Source organism: Etheostoma spectabile, unplaced genomic scaffold, assembly GCF_008692095.1.
Source record: "Etheostoma spectabile isolate EspeVRDwgs_2016 unplaced genomic scaffold, UIUC_Espe_1.0 scaffold270, whole genome shotgun sequence".
Taxonomy (NCBI): Eukaryota; Metazoa; Chordata; class Actinopteri; order Perciformes; family Percidae; genus Etheostoma; species Etheostoma spectabile.
In genome coordinates this window covers 145713-159107 of record NW_022605574.1, presented here as the reverse complement: position 1 = coordinate 159107, position 13395 = coordinate 145713, and the positions used below count along the sequence as shown (strand labels likewise).

At 42.4% G+C, this 13395-nt stretch overlaps 1 protein-coding gene across 11 annotated transcripts in view; it reads left to right on the top strand.

Annotated features, from left to right (window-relative positions):
* herc1 (HECT and RLD domain containing E3 ubiquitin protein ligase family member 1) overlaps window positions 1-13395 on the top strand; it is a 77106-nt gene that overhangs the window by 41141 nt on the left and 22570 nt on the right. For 7 of the 11 annotated variants that reach the window (XM_032510675.1, XM_032510677.1, XM_032510674.1 and 4 more), the window contains exons 46-61: window positions 256-524; window positions 1479-1531; window positions 1653-1853; window positions 2994-3168; window positions 3690-3957; window positions 4478-4691; window positions 5225-5484; window positions 5579-5706; window positions 8148-8284; window positions 9666-9866; window positions 10020-10150; window positions 10781-10998; window positions 11714-11831; window positions 12057-12251; window positions 12441-12542; window positions 12642-12815. In XM_032510675.1, the coding sequence (XP_032366566.1) occupies window positions 256-524; window positions 1479-1531; window positions 1653-1853; window positions 2994-3168; window positions 3690-3957; window positions 4478-4691; window positions 5225-5484; window positions 5579-5706; window positions 8148-8284; window positions 9666-9866; window positions 10020-10150; window positions 10781-10998; window positions 11714-11831; window positions 12057-12251; window positions 12441-12542; window positions 12642-12815 (2844 nt within the window). The remainder of the gene's footprint in view (window positions 1-255; window positions 525-1478; window positions 1532-1652; window positions 1854-2993; window positions 3169-3689; window positions 3958-4477; window positions 4692-5224; window positions 5485-5578; window positions 5707-8147; window positions 8285-9665; window positions 9867-10019; window positions 10151-10780; window positions 10999-11713; window positions 11832-12056; window positions 12252-12440; window positions 12543-12641; window positions 12816-13395) is intronic. The other 4 variants (XM_032510683.1, XM_032510679.1, XM_032510678.1 and 1 more) reach the window with 2 other exon arrangements.

Sequence of the window (13395 nt, the reverse complement as noted above, 5' to 3'; positions counted from 1 at the left end):
ACAGTAACTTGTAATAGCACACTTCCCCAAAAGCACACTCACTCCACTGATTTAACCGGCATGGAATGAAAGACTTAATACTTTTCCAATAACAAAATGAGTATTCTCAGTGCTGATAATTGGCTGTTGCTTGTAACTCATTAATGCAAAGCTGTTGTTGATTCATATTTCTAGCACATCACATTGTATGGAGGCTTAACTGCTGTTCTGAACAACTCTGCTCGTGTTCCTCTGTAATTGTACCACACCTCGCAGCACGTATGCGAGACAGACGATCGAGATGAAGTGGTGGTGTGCGAGTTGTGCGAGGCCAACGTTGCCAACTTCAATCAACACATGAAGAAGAGCCACCCAGGCTGCGGCCGCAGCGCCAACCGGCAAGGCTACCGCAGCAACGGCTCCTACGTAGACGGCTGGTTCGGAGGCGAGTGTGGGAGTGGAAACCCCTACTACCTGCTCTGTGGTAGCTGCAGAGAGAAGTACCTGGCCATCAAAAGCAAGGCCAAAGTCCCCATTGTGGAGAGGTACGCACAGAAAGATTTAGTGAACAAAGAAGCATATTTGTTTCTGGGCTGTATTGTAGCGTAGTAAATGATTTTGCACCATTATGACTTAGTCCTTATAACTACGCTGCTTGTTATGGAGCTACTAAAGATGATATCAGCAGAACCTAGATTCAAAATTTCTTTATTTTCATATCACCAATTTTCATACCAATATAAATATCTAGATACTAGATTCATACAGTTGGAAAGAGTATTGAAAGAGAATAATATTGCCCTCAAAAAATCCAGCATTTATTACAGTGTTATTGTACGTTTTTTTACTTGTTACCTAGAGATGTTTTGAATTCCAAACAATGTCTGCCAATTCAGGTCCAGACATTGTCCAAAGTTTCCCTGTCCCACACGTAGCTCATTGTGGGACTGGCTCTAGTGGCTGTAATTCTGCACCAAGGCTGAATTTTGGGAAAGAGACTTCAGATACAGTATTAGGGGACCACTAAGGGTATATAAAAGAGACTTCAGATACAGTATTAGGGGACCACTAAGATCTATAAAAAAGAGACTTCAGATACAGTATCAGGGGACCACTAAGGTCTATATAAAAGAGACTTCAGATACAGTATTAGGGGACAACTAAGGCCTATATAAAATAGTCTTAAGATACAGTATTAGGGGACCACTAAGGTCTATATAAAAGAGACTTTAGATACAGTATTAGGGGACCACTAAGGTCTATATAAAAGAGACTTCAGATACAGTATTAGGGACCACTAAGGTCTATATAAAGAGACTTCAGATACAGTATTAGGGACCACTAAGGCCTATACACAAGCATTCAAAAAGCAGCATGTCATTGGACCTTTAAAAAAAATAGTTTTTTGCCACTTGTACCTGTGTGTCAGTTTGTTCTAGCTTGTTAAAAGAAGTTAAACTGATCCATTTTCATGTTTTCATTGTGTGATATGTATTCAGGTATAAGGGACAGGCTCCTGACCTCCTTGGAAAACAGGACAGTGTCTATGAAGGTAATTGTGAACGTTTCAAACTTGTTTTAAAACTTAATGTGATGCATTTAATTAGTCTTGATATGATGTGATGTGTTTGTCTTTGATTTCAAATTGTTTGCGCCTAACCGTCCCGCTACAGAGGACTGGGACATGCTGGACGTTGATGAAGACGAGAAGCTGACCGGGGAGGAGGAGTTTGAGCTTTTGGCCGGACCGTTGGGTCTTAATGAGCGCAGGATCGTCCCAGAGGCTGTCCAGTTCCCTGACAGCGACCCACTGGGAGCCTCCGTCGCCATGGTGACTGCCTCCAACAGCATGGAAGAGACCCTGCTGCACATAGGTGGGAAGGACAAGATCTAGGACTGCAACCAATGATCCAACGAGTTGTCGAATAATATACATATCAGTTAATCAATCATAAGTTTTTCGATTTATTGATTAGTCATTTGGTCTATTAGATGTCAGCAAATGGTGAAAAATTCAATTCAATTCAATTTTATTTATAGTATCCAATTCATACAAGAGTTATCTCGAGACCCTTTACAGATAGAGCAGGTCTAACCACACTCCAGAATTTACAAGGACCCACACGGTCTAGTAGTTTCCTCCCAGAGCAAGCAACAGTGCACAGTGGCGAGAAAAACTTCCTTTTAGGCAAAACCTCGGTCGACCCAGGCTCTTGTAGTGGCGTGTCTGACGGGCCGGTTGGGGTAGAATGAAGATGGCAATAACAAAAATAAAAAAAATTAAGTTTGTAGCAGTTCTTTGTAGTAGTTCATGGCATAGCAGGACGCTGTGCGGCTTACAAGGCACAGCAGGACGTAGCAGGACAGCATAGAGCTACAGGACGTAGCAGGCGTAGCAGGGCGTAGCAGACGTAGCAGGCGTAGGCAGGCACTGCAGTGTAGCAGTTGAACATGGCATCACAGAACATGGAGCGGGACCAAGGCGACAGCTGCTACCATGATTTAGGAGCCTCTCTGAGAAATGTCTATCAGTGTGTTCCCAAAGCCCAAGATGACGTCCCTAAATGTCTCGATTTGTCCACAACTCAAAGATATTTAGTTTACTGTTACAGAGGAGCGAAAAAACAGATTTAACAATTTTCCACAAAAAATTACTCAAACAGATTGATCAATTATCAAAATTGTTGTTGATTATTTCAATAGATGACACTATTTGATTAATCTTTGTTGCTCTAACAAGATCCCATTCCCTCTGGAGACAAACACATATTTTATGCATTGATATTGCATAATATAAGTAAATAGTATAAGTAAAGTGATTGGTTCAACCTTTAACCCTGTAGGCTTTAAAACATAGCAGTAAACTGTGTGTGTTCGTGTGTGTGTGTGTGTGTGTGTGTGTGTGTGTGTGTGTGTGTGTGTGTGTGTGTGTGTGTGTGTGTGTGTGTGTGTGTGTGTGTGTGTGTGTGTGTGTGTGTGTGTGTGTGTGTGTGTGTGTGTGTGTGTGTGTTCAGGCTGTCAGACCTCGGTGGATAAGAGCTCATCGGGCAGGGTGACCCTCGGCGAGCAGGCCGCAGCCCTCCAGAACCCCCATGACCGAGTGATGGCGCTGAGGAGGGTGACGGCTGCAGCCCAGGTGCTGCTGGCCCGAACCATGGTGATGAGAGCCCTGTCCCTACTGTCTGTCAGGTAGGCTGCGAACTCCATCTGTGTGATATAGATCTTCATCTTGTTCTACTCTGTCTACTTTGATTAGCTGACATGAACAATAACATCTTTGGAAATTGAATGTTCAGAGGGTAAAGCTTTCTGTAATCTTGCAGACTTTAATGATGCCCATTTCTTTAAGTAGCAAAACATTGATTGAACAAAAACAGTAGCTGTCTAGCTTTTTGAACCGTAAATACGCAAATTAGTAGGATTTGAGAAATCCCAACCTTTGTGGTAGAGTATCAAAAAAAGACCCTTTTCTAAACAATGTCCCAATGTTATCAGAATATGTTGAAACATAATGACATACAAAGTGGTTTAAATGCAACTAAAATTAACATGATAATCTGATTACTTTGGGAATGATGTCTCAGACAAATTAAATTGCTCAGATTACAGTGTATTTCACCAAAATTTATGTGAAAAAGTATGTATATTTGAGCAACTATTCTTCATTTATTCAGAAATATTTACAACCTTTGTCTTTCTCTCCCAAACAGTGGCTCGAGCTGCAGCCTTGCAGCCGGTCTGGAGTCTCTGGGTTTGACCGACATCCGGACTTTGGTCAGGCTGATGTGCCTGGCAGCAGCAGGCCGAGCCGGTCTTTCCACCGGTCCTACATCAGGCTCCGGCCATGCTGAAAGGCCCCGTGGGGCTGCCAAGGCGAGCAAACCTATCTCCTGTCTGGCTTACCTCAGCACAGCAGTGGGCTGCTTGGCCTCCAACAGTCCAAACGCCGCCAAGCTGCTGGTGCAGCTCTGCACTCAGGTACCCAATGTTAGCCATCAGCCTTCTGAGCTTATATCATGGCTTTATTGAGATCTCATGTTTGATTTAACAGATCATAGTCAAACAGTGTGTCTTTTCTGTGTCTCCAACAGGTAGCTAGTTGATTATTGACTCAGATTATTCAAACTTAAAGTATTTTAGGTGGCATTATTTGCCTTCATTTAAATAGAGGACAAAGGAGTAGTGACAGCAACAAAATAAGCATTTTAAAGACAGGAAGCAAAAAAACATTAGTGCACTAATACCTCCAACAATTTCCACTTTTTAGTACATGCAAGCAATACAAGGCAACAAAATACACCAAAACAAAACTGATTATAGCCATTTATTGACACAGCAATAAGCAGTAGGACATACCTAAAATACAACAATCCTGATTGGAGATCTTAATAGAAATGTTAAAAGATGCTTTTATAACATTAGAAAAATGAAGGTATGACACAACGAGCAAGAAATAAAAACTGCATCTCACAATAATTTAATATTCTGATCTCTCCAGAACCTGATCTCGGCTGCTACCGGCATGAATCTGACCACGGTGGACGATCCCATCCAGAGGAAGTTCCTGCCCAGCTTCCTGCGTGGCGTGGCCGAGGAGAACAAGCTCGTCACCTCTCCCAACTTCGTGGTCACGCAGGCTCTGGTGGCCCTGCTGGCGGATAAGGGCGCCAGACTCAGACCTGCTTATGACAAGGCTGATCTGGAGAAAAGAGGTTTGTAGCTTGGAGGAGCAGGAGATACAAATGAGCTGATGCTCCATGTTATCCAGTCCGTTGGTCATGGTTTCTCATCTCATTAGTATCAGAATCATTATTATTTTATATTGATAGTTTTTGTAAAAAGTAATTAGTTATGAGATGTTTATCTTGCATTATTTCCAATTACTCTTATTTTCAAATATCAGTAATTTAACCTTCTTAACATGACACTGCCTTGATTAATTAAGCCACATTACATATTTTTGTCTTTCAACAATGTATCAAAAAAAAGATTTACTTTGTGGAATTTTTATTATTACCATGTATTTGTGTAATTCATGTAGTAATATAGTAAAAATGTATTAGTAATGTTTGTTAGGTTTTCATTAACGCACCTCATGCATGTTCCAGTTGTTGTTTCTATCTGTTCATTCAGGTCACATTTTGGTGTTTCTGTGCCTTTTCTGTTTTTCTGTTTGTCACTTTCATTTTTGTTCCTTCTCTCACTCACCGGGCCACCTTGTCACTTTCTGTTCCGTGTCGAGCAGGTCTAATTGCGCACTTGTATGCCCATCCTTCCCATAATCCCTCCGCTGTAGGGCCTCTGGAGCTGGCCAATGCTTTGGCGGCCTGTTGCCTGTCCTCCAGGCTCTCCTCGCAGCACCGCCAGTGGGCCGCCCAGCAGCTAGTCCGCACGCTGGCGGCTCACGACCGCGACAACAACCATAGCCGGCCACAGACGTTTGTCGACATGGCAGGGGACCTGCGAAAGTGCTCCTTCATCAAGCTGGAGGCTCACCAGAGCAGGGTGAGTCAACATAGGATGAGGACTGTTCCCTGGCTGGGTTAGAACTCAAAACGTTGAATGTAAACTGGTATTAAATAAAGTCTGTTTCACCCAGGTCATCACATGTGGTTGGTGCAGTAAGAAAGGCCTGTTGGCAACGAGTGGTAACGATGGCACTGTCAGGATGTGGAACGTAACCAAGAACCAGTACACCCTCCAGCAGACCTGCATCTTCAATAAGGAGTAAGGCTTTCTGAAACAAATACTACATTCAACCTCAGTATGTTAATTAAAACCGCAGTGTTTCATATGAAGGGAAAGGCTCTTCTTTTTTATTTGGGGAAAAACAGAATTTTAAAATGCATCCTTATGGAAGTTTTTTAAGGAAGCGGAGCAGGTTGGGTCACACACAGACAGAAGCACGCACACAGACAGCACTCAAGGAACCGGAGCAAAATCAATCTTTGGCTTTGCAGTTATCTGAGTGCTGCGCAAATGCACTGCTGCAAAGAGTGGTGTCTGCCAGTACCCCGACCTGCGAGGAGGCGAGGGCCCGTTCATCGCTGCTTGCAGCTTTAATCTATTATTGTTTTTGTTTTACGGCCTGCAAACTCTCATCATCTTCCTTTTTACATCACCTAAACTGCTCTGATAAACCCACTGCACATTACCTGCCCAGCACCAGAAGACAATCAGACAAAGTTAGCGACTAGCTGGTAAAGAAGGTTGAGCATTGAGCAGCTACAGCCAGATATTTTCCTCAAGAGTTACAGTAATTTAAATGAATACTAATGTTCTGTTGATGTGGAAGTAGGCAACTGTTTGCTAACATTTCCCCATATAATCTTATTAGATGATAATACGTCAGATGTTTTATTTAAAGCTGTCTCTAAAGGTGCTCAAAGAGATGTTGGGTGACGTTACTTCTTGTTGACATTAGAAGTATTTCTATTATTCGTAAACAAAACGAGACTAGCTTGCCCCTCCACATCCCGTCCCCTCCCTTCTGTGCTTTTGCGCACTAACCCCCCCCCCCCAACCCCGACCCCCAAATCCTTCTTATCAGTTATTGGCTTTGTGTATGCTTCGTGGTGCAGATGGCACATTTCGTTTTTTTGTTGCGGTTTGTAGACCCTGGGATGTCTACAGAGACCGTTTTTTTTTAAAGGTGTTCTGGACAGGCAGCTAGCAGATAGTGGGAGATTGTTTTTACAGTGTTTCAGTACAGGCGCAGCGCAGATAGTGAGATGTTTTTTTTACATGTGTTCAGGGACACCAGCTAGCAGATAGTGAGATGTTTTTTACAGTTGTGTTCAGGGGACAGCAGCTAGCAGATATATGTTTTTTTACAGTGTGTTCTGGGGACAGGCAGCTAGCAGATAGGAGATGTTTTTTTACAGTGTGTTCTGGGGACAGCAGCTAGCAGATAGTAAGAGATGTTTTTTACAGTGTGTTCGGGGACAGGCACTAGCATATGTGAGGAGATTTTTTTACAGAGTGTTCAGGGGACAGGCAGCTAGCAGATAGTGAGGAATGTTTTTACAGTGTGTTCTGGGGCAGGCAGCTAGCAGTTGAGGAGATGTTTTTTTACAGTGTTTTTCAGGACAGGCAGCTAGCAGTATGAGGAGATTTTTTTTACAGTGTGTTCAGGGGACAGCAGCTAGCAGATAGTGAGAAGATTTTTTTTACAGGTGTGTTCAGGGGACAGGCGCTACCGTAGTGAGGAGATGTTTTTTACAGTGTGTTCAGGGGACAGGCAGCTAGCAGATGTGATATGTTTTACAGTGTGTTCTGGGACAGGCAGCTAGCGATATGGAGGAGGTGTTTTTTACAGTGTGTTCTGGGGACAGGCAGCTAGCAGATAGTGAGATGTTTTTTACAGTGTGTTCTGGGGACAGCAGCTAGCATATAGTGATATGAGGAGTTTTTTACAGTGTGTTCGGGGACAGGCTAGCAGATAGTGAGGAGATGTTTTTACATGTGTTCTGGGGAACAGGCAGCTAGCAGATAGTGAGATGTTTTTTACAGTGTGTTCGGGGACAGCAGCTAGCAGATAGTGGGAGATGTTTTTTACAGTGGTGTTCAGGGGCAGGCAGCTAGCGATAGTGAGGAGATGTTTTTTACAGTGTGTTCAGGCAGGCAGCTACAGATAGAGATGTTTTTTACAGTGTGTTCAGGGCAGGCAGCTAGCAGATAGTGAGGAGATGTTTTTTACAGTTGTTTCAGGGACAGGCAGCTAGCAGATAGTGAGAATGTTTTTTACAGTGTGTTCTGGGGACAGGCACTAGCAGATAGTGAGATGTTTTTTACAGTGTGTTCTGGGGACAGGCAGCTAGCAGATAGTGAGATGTTTTTTCCAGTGTGTTCGGACAGGCAGCTAGCAGATAGTGAGGAATGTTTTTTACAGTGTGTTCTGGGGACAGCGCTAGCAGATAGTGAGGAATGTTTTTTACAGTGTTTCAGGGGACAGGCAGCTAGCAGATAGTGAGGAGATTTTTTTTACAGTGTGTTCAGGGGACAGTGCAGCTCCATCTAGGAGGAAATGTTTTCTGTATTTGACAAAGAAATGTTTTAGCCTAAAACACACATTTCATCGCTTAGAGCACCTCAAGTGGCCAAATAAATAAAGTAATGCAGCTTTAAGTTTTGTTGTCATTTGGGTTTATTCTGTGTTCTCTCATCAGTGATGACTCTTCAGAGGAGGGCATGTCAAGTTTGGGATCTCCCAGCGATCCTTGTATGTCTCCTCTGGCATGGAGTGTCACTGGAAAATATCTGGCATCTGCCATGGAGAAAATGGTCAACATCTGGCAAGTTAATGGTAAGTATTTACTTTTTCTAGCTCCTGAGGGGTCTGGAATCTGTTTTTATTTTATTAGACGGCATGTTAATGATAAACTCAGTTTGAGTTATAAAAAAAAAAAAAAACGTGTTTTGTTTGGTAACACTGGTGTGTGAGGTCAGCAGAATATGAATGAGACGGTATTAAGAATTTATAGCTCCCATAAAAAATAGATTCACTGGATGTGGTCCAATCATGTCCTCCCTCCCACCACACAGCCTCCAGCATGAACCATCTGTCCTTGGCCCCTTTCAGTCGCCTCCAGGATGAACATCCACAATCACATTTTTACTAGATAGATAGATAGGTAGCCTTTATTATTAGACTCATGGTCCATGAAACAAAAATCTAATTTAAAAAAAGACAGATACACAAGACAGACACCAATTAAGCAAGACAGCTATACCAGTAATCCCATAAGGGTGACTGGTATTGCAAAAAACTGCTTTCATGAACACAAGTACAAGTTTCTCTTGTGCCACTGAGTTGTGTCCGTGCATTACCATATTTCTGTGGGCATTGCTGTGCAATTAGTTCTTTTAGTCACCGTCCATTTTAAACCCCTCATACATTTAAAAATGCTTCTAATGTATGGACTGTAAACTTACCATACTAGTATTTAGGATTTCAGGTGGAAACGCCGCAGTTATTAGGGCTGAAGAGGTTAGTACACAGGAGAGAAGCCATTTGAGTTTGTGGCAAAACATTTCCCAGTGCTCGTTTTTCCTTTTCTGACTTTGATTTAATAAAACACTATTTTTCCAGTCATATTTCATCATTGAAGTTTTCTTTAAAACAGTGTTAGAAATCTTGCCATTTCAACAATGAATGAATGAATGAAAAATAGCAACCCTTGTTTTCAAAATTCGCCATGAACACTTTTTAATTCTCTATCAGACTAGAACTACTCAAGAGCTCTTGAGACTTTACTCAAAGTTTTGGGACAATCAGGGCAAGATTAGGGACTGCTTGGATTTTGGGACTGTCCCGAATTTTTGGGGACTTCTGGTCATCTTACTTCTTGTGTATTGTCTCGTGAGCAGAGTGTCTCATCATATCCCCATACAATACCAATCAAAAGTTATGAATCAGCTGTTATTATGTTCTTCTTCTTTCCTTCAATAGTAACTATTTGAACAAATAAAGAAAAAACAATTCAGACACCAAATCTATTTCTACAACCTAAAAGCATCAAAGAGCATTCAGACTATATAGAGTAGTCCTCTCAGACACCTGACACAATCAGATTTTAGTGGTCAGAGATTTTAAACCTTTGAACATTACTGGATATTTTTGATGTAATAAACTGACCGTGGTAACTGCACTACACTAACAGTGACTTCCCTTCCCTTCCTCTAAGGTGGTAGGGGCCTTTTGGACGTGCAGCCTCACTGGGTGTCAGCGTTGGCTTGGCCTAAAGAGCAGGCAGAGTCCTTGTGGTGCGGGGAACCCAAGGACATGCTGCTGGTGGGACGAATGGATGGATCTCTGGGGCTCATTGAGGTGCTGGATACCTCCAGTATGCACCGCACCGAGCTGGAGCACTGCTACAGGAAAGATGGTACGAAGAGGAAGTTTTTGAATGAATGATACATCTCTGTGCTGAGTGTTGTTGGGATATTTTTTGAGTGTACACTCTAAATGACACAACTCCTGCCAAATCAGTCATCTGTCATCAGTTTACAAACATTTGATAATTCTACTCCTCTTTCAGTGGCAGTCATGCACATAGCCTGGTACAGTGAAGACAAGCCTTTTGCTGTGGGCTACGCAGATGGCAAGCTGCTGATAGGATCCAAAGAGCCCTTAGAAAAAGGAGCCATTGTGGTCATTGATGCACACAAGGTAAACTAATTCTACAAGGGATGTTAGTGAGCAATCGTTAAACCGTTAACCGACAATACTAGTTTTGACTAGTTAATAAAAATAAACTTAAACAGTTAAAAACAATATCATTAGAACAAAAAGTAATTAAATTAAACTCATTGTAAAAGAAAAAAATGGGTACACAGTCTATTTCTTCTACTAGTTAACTTGCAAACTTTGCACGAGCAAGTTGCATTTTAAGATCTTTTTTTCCTGCCACTTTCGTGGCTCTCTGCTGGACGGCGCTCACAGCGTATGCTACGTGACACATGCCACTATATTGATGAGGAGTGGCAGGCAGTATGCCGGGCAGACACACAGCTGACAACCTCACATGTGGATGCGGTGGAAACGGGCTCAGACACACAGTATGCTCCGCGGACTGCTATGGACTTGTGTCAATCGCTCTGATGCCATGCGGTTTCAGGGAAGTACAGTATGTTCGAGCATCCTGGACGTGTGAACTGGGACTCTGTTGCCTGCTCGTCGGTTAACAGTTAACGATCGATGAATGAGGGTCGGCATTAGCATCCCTAATTCATTTAATAATTTTTCACTCTTTCTCAAGCTCTTCGCAGAACTGAATACTTCTGCATGTTGTTATTACAGGAGTCAATCACCAATATGGAGTGGAGTCCTACTGGACAGATCTTGCTGACTTGTGCCAAAGAGGAGACAGTGAAGCTGTGGGCCAGTCCGGACTCTCACTTTGGCTCAGGCTCCGGCTGGCGCTGCCTGCAGAGTCTTCGACACCCATCCCCGGTTAACGGTGTGGCCTGGTGCAGTCTGCTTGGACGTGGCCCAAAGCACCTCAACATGTTAGCCATGTAGGTTGTCCTCAAATAGTAGGCAGGACTTTGGCTGATTATACTGTCTGGTTCTAGTAGAGAGTTTATGTAGTGTTCTCTTCCCCTTCACATATAATTTGCAATGATCCTTTAAATCAATTCCTGAAATTATCCGTCTGAGGTTTTTCTAAAAACCTCTAATAAAGTGACAATATTGTTTTAAAATCCATGATATTACATTTGAAAGAGATAGATACAAGTGTATAAAGCCATCATCAGAAGAGAAACTACAGAAAGTGCAGTTATCACCTGAAAATATTTTAACAAGCTTTTTCACATGCATAGATTAGTGGTAAAAAGTAACTTGCATGAATAAATTTGATACTACTTTCTACTTCTACCCCTGTACATCTCAGAGGAAACTATTGTACTTTTTACTACACTAATTATGTTTGACAGCTGGAGTTATTTTACAGATAAAATATTTAAAAAATAGTTTTTAGATCAAACAAGATGTGACAAATGTATAAAAACTGTCCAATAAGTAATGTAAGTAGCTATCAGATTAAAGGTCAACATTCACATATTTCAGCAAATTTGAAATAAGTGTCTGCTGACCGTAAGTGTTCAGCGTTTAATCTGCCGCATTCTCATTGTCAACCCTGGCATGTTTGTAACACAAGGATAATATATTTATGTGAAAGAATATTTCCTGTGGTTGGCGGGGTTTTCATGTGTCGCTGTGTTTTTTCAGATGCTGCCAGAATGGCCTGGTCACAGTCTGGACTGTTCCTCAAAACATCTCTAACTTCCCAGACTCCTCCCCTGAGTCAGAGGGATGGTGGGAGAATGAAGCAAAACCTAAATTCATGGTACTTACTCGCCTTCATAATTAATTAACTGAGACTTTAACTTTTTTTTCATGTTATAATGTAAACAGGATAAAATTGAATGCCATGTTTTACTGTTTTATTTTTAAATTCCAGGACATTTGATGAATGTTGATGGGATGTTTGTCTCAGCTTCTAAATATTTCTGACCCAACCTGCTGATTCATGCCAATTATCATGCTGTTTATTCCCTCTACACATGCATAGAGCCGTAGGAGAAAAGACCCCCACTTACCTGCTGTCACTGTGTTGCAGTCTCCCCGGTGGTCAGGAAATGGAGCAACATGTGTTTTCCAGCTGAAGGGCCACATCACCCCAGTACGAACGCTGGCCTTCAGCCCCGATGGTCTGGCTCTGGCATCTGGAGGAGTGGGAGGGCTCGTAAACATCTGGTCCCTGCGGGTAAGACACACACACACACACACACACACACACACACACACACACACACACACACACACACACACACACACACACACACACACACACACACACACACACACTGTGAAAAGAACAAATTATTCCTTACACACTCATCTTTCAGGCACAATGTGGCTCAATATGTCTTTGTGTGTGTACTTTGTGTAACAGGACGGGTCAGTGCTCCAGACAGTAGTAGCCGGTTCAGGTGCAATCCAGAACATTGTCTGGATCCCAGATGTGGGTGTCGCTGTCTGCTCCAACAGGTCGAAGGTACAACATCTTTACCTGATTTGTATTTTGTCCACGTTCCTCTCCACATCCCTGAAAGAAATTAACCCTTATTTACTCTCTGGTCTGCTTCATTTCCAGGATGTGCTGGTTGTGAACTGCTCCAAAGAGTTCATGGCGTCCAACCATGTGCTGGCCACTTGCCGCGCAGCTCTGAAAAAGCAGGGCGTGGTCGGCCTCAACATGGCACCCTGCATGAGGGCCTTCCTGGAGAGACTGCCTGTCATGCTGCAGGAGCAGTACGCCTACGAGAAGGTACAGAGACATTCAAGATTAATCTGCTGCCAAACACCATTTAAATAATAATCTAACAAAACAAAACCATGTGAACATATTTTTAGTACAGTGTCAATAGCAGATTTTAAGATAATGCTTTTGGCTTGTCAGACCTTTATTAGATAAGACAGGAGAGGAGTAGAGAGAGGGGGGAATGACATGCAGTAGAGGGCCACAGGTCAGAATCAAACATGCTGCAGCACGGACTAAGTACATGGGGACCACGCTCAACCTGGTGCGCTAACTAGGCGCCCCAGAAAATGGTTTTGTCAATATGTTTCCCACAATTTAGGAATTTTGTGGAATGTGGAGACTTGTGCAAATTGTGTTCAGAATAATAGCAGTGTGTTTAAAAAAGTGAGTAATGCTCAACATCTTTAGAGTAGCTTTTATTTCTATAATATCAATGCATTGGGAACACTGCACGTTCAATTCCAAATCAAAACATGACCAAAAGTGACCAGGTTTGTGTTCTACCTTTACAGAATGTGAAGAAAAATTAATATTAGACTGTTCAAAAAAAAATAGCAGTATTTGCATTTTTCTTTACAAACTCAAA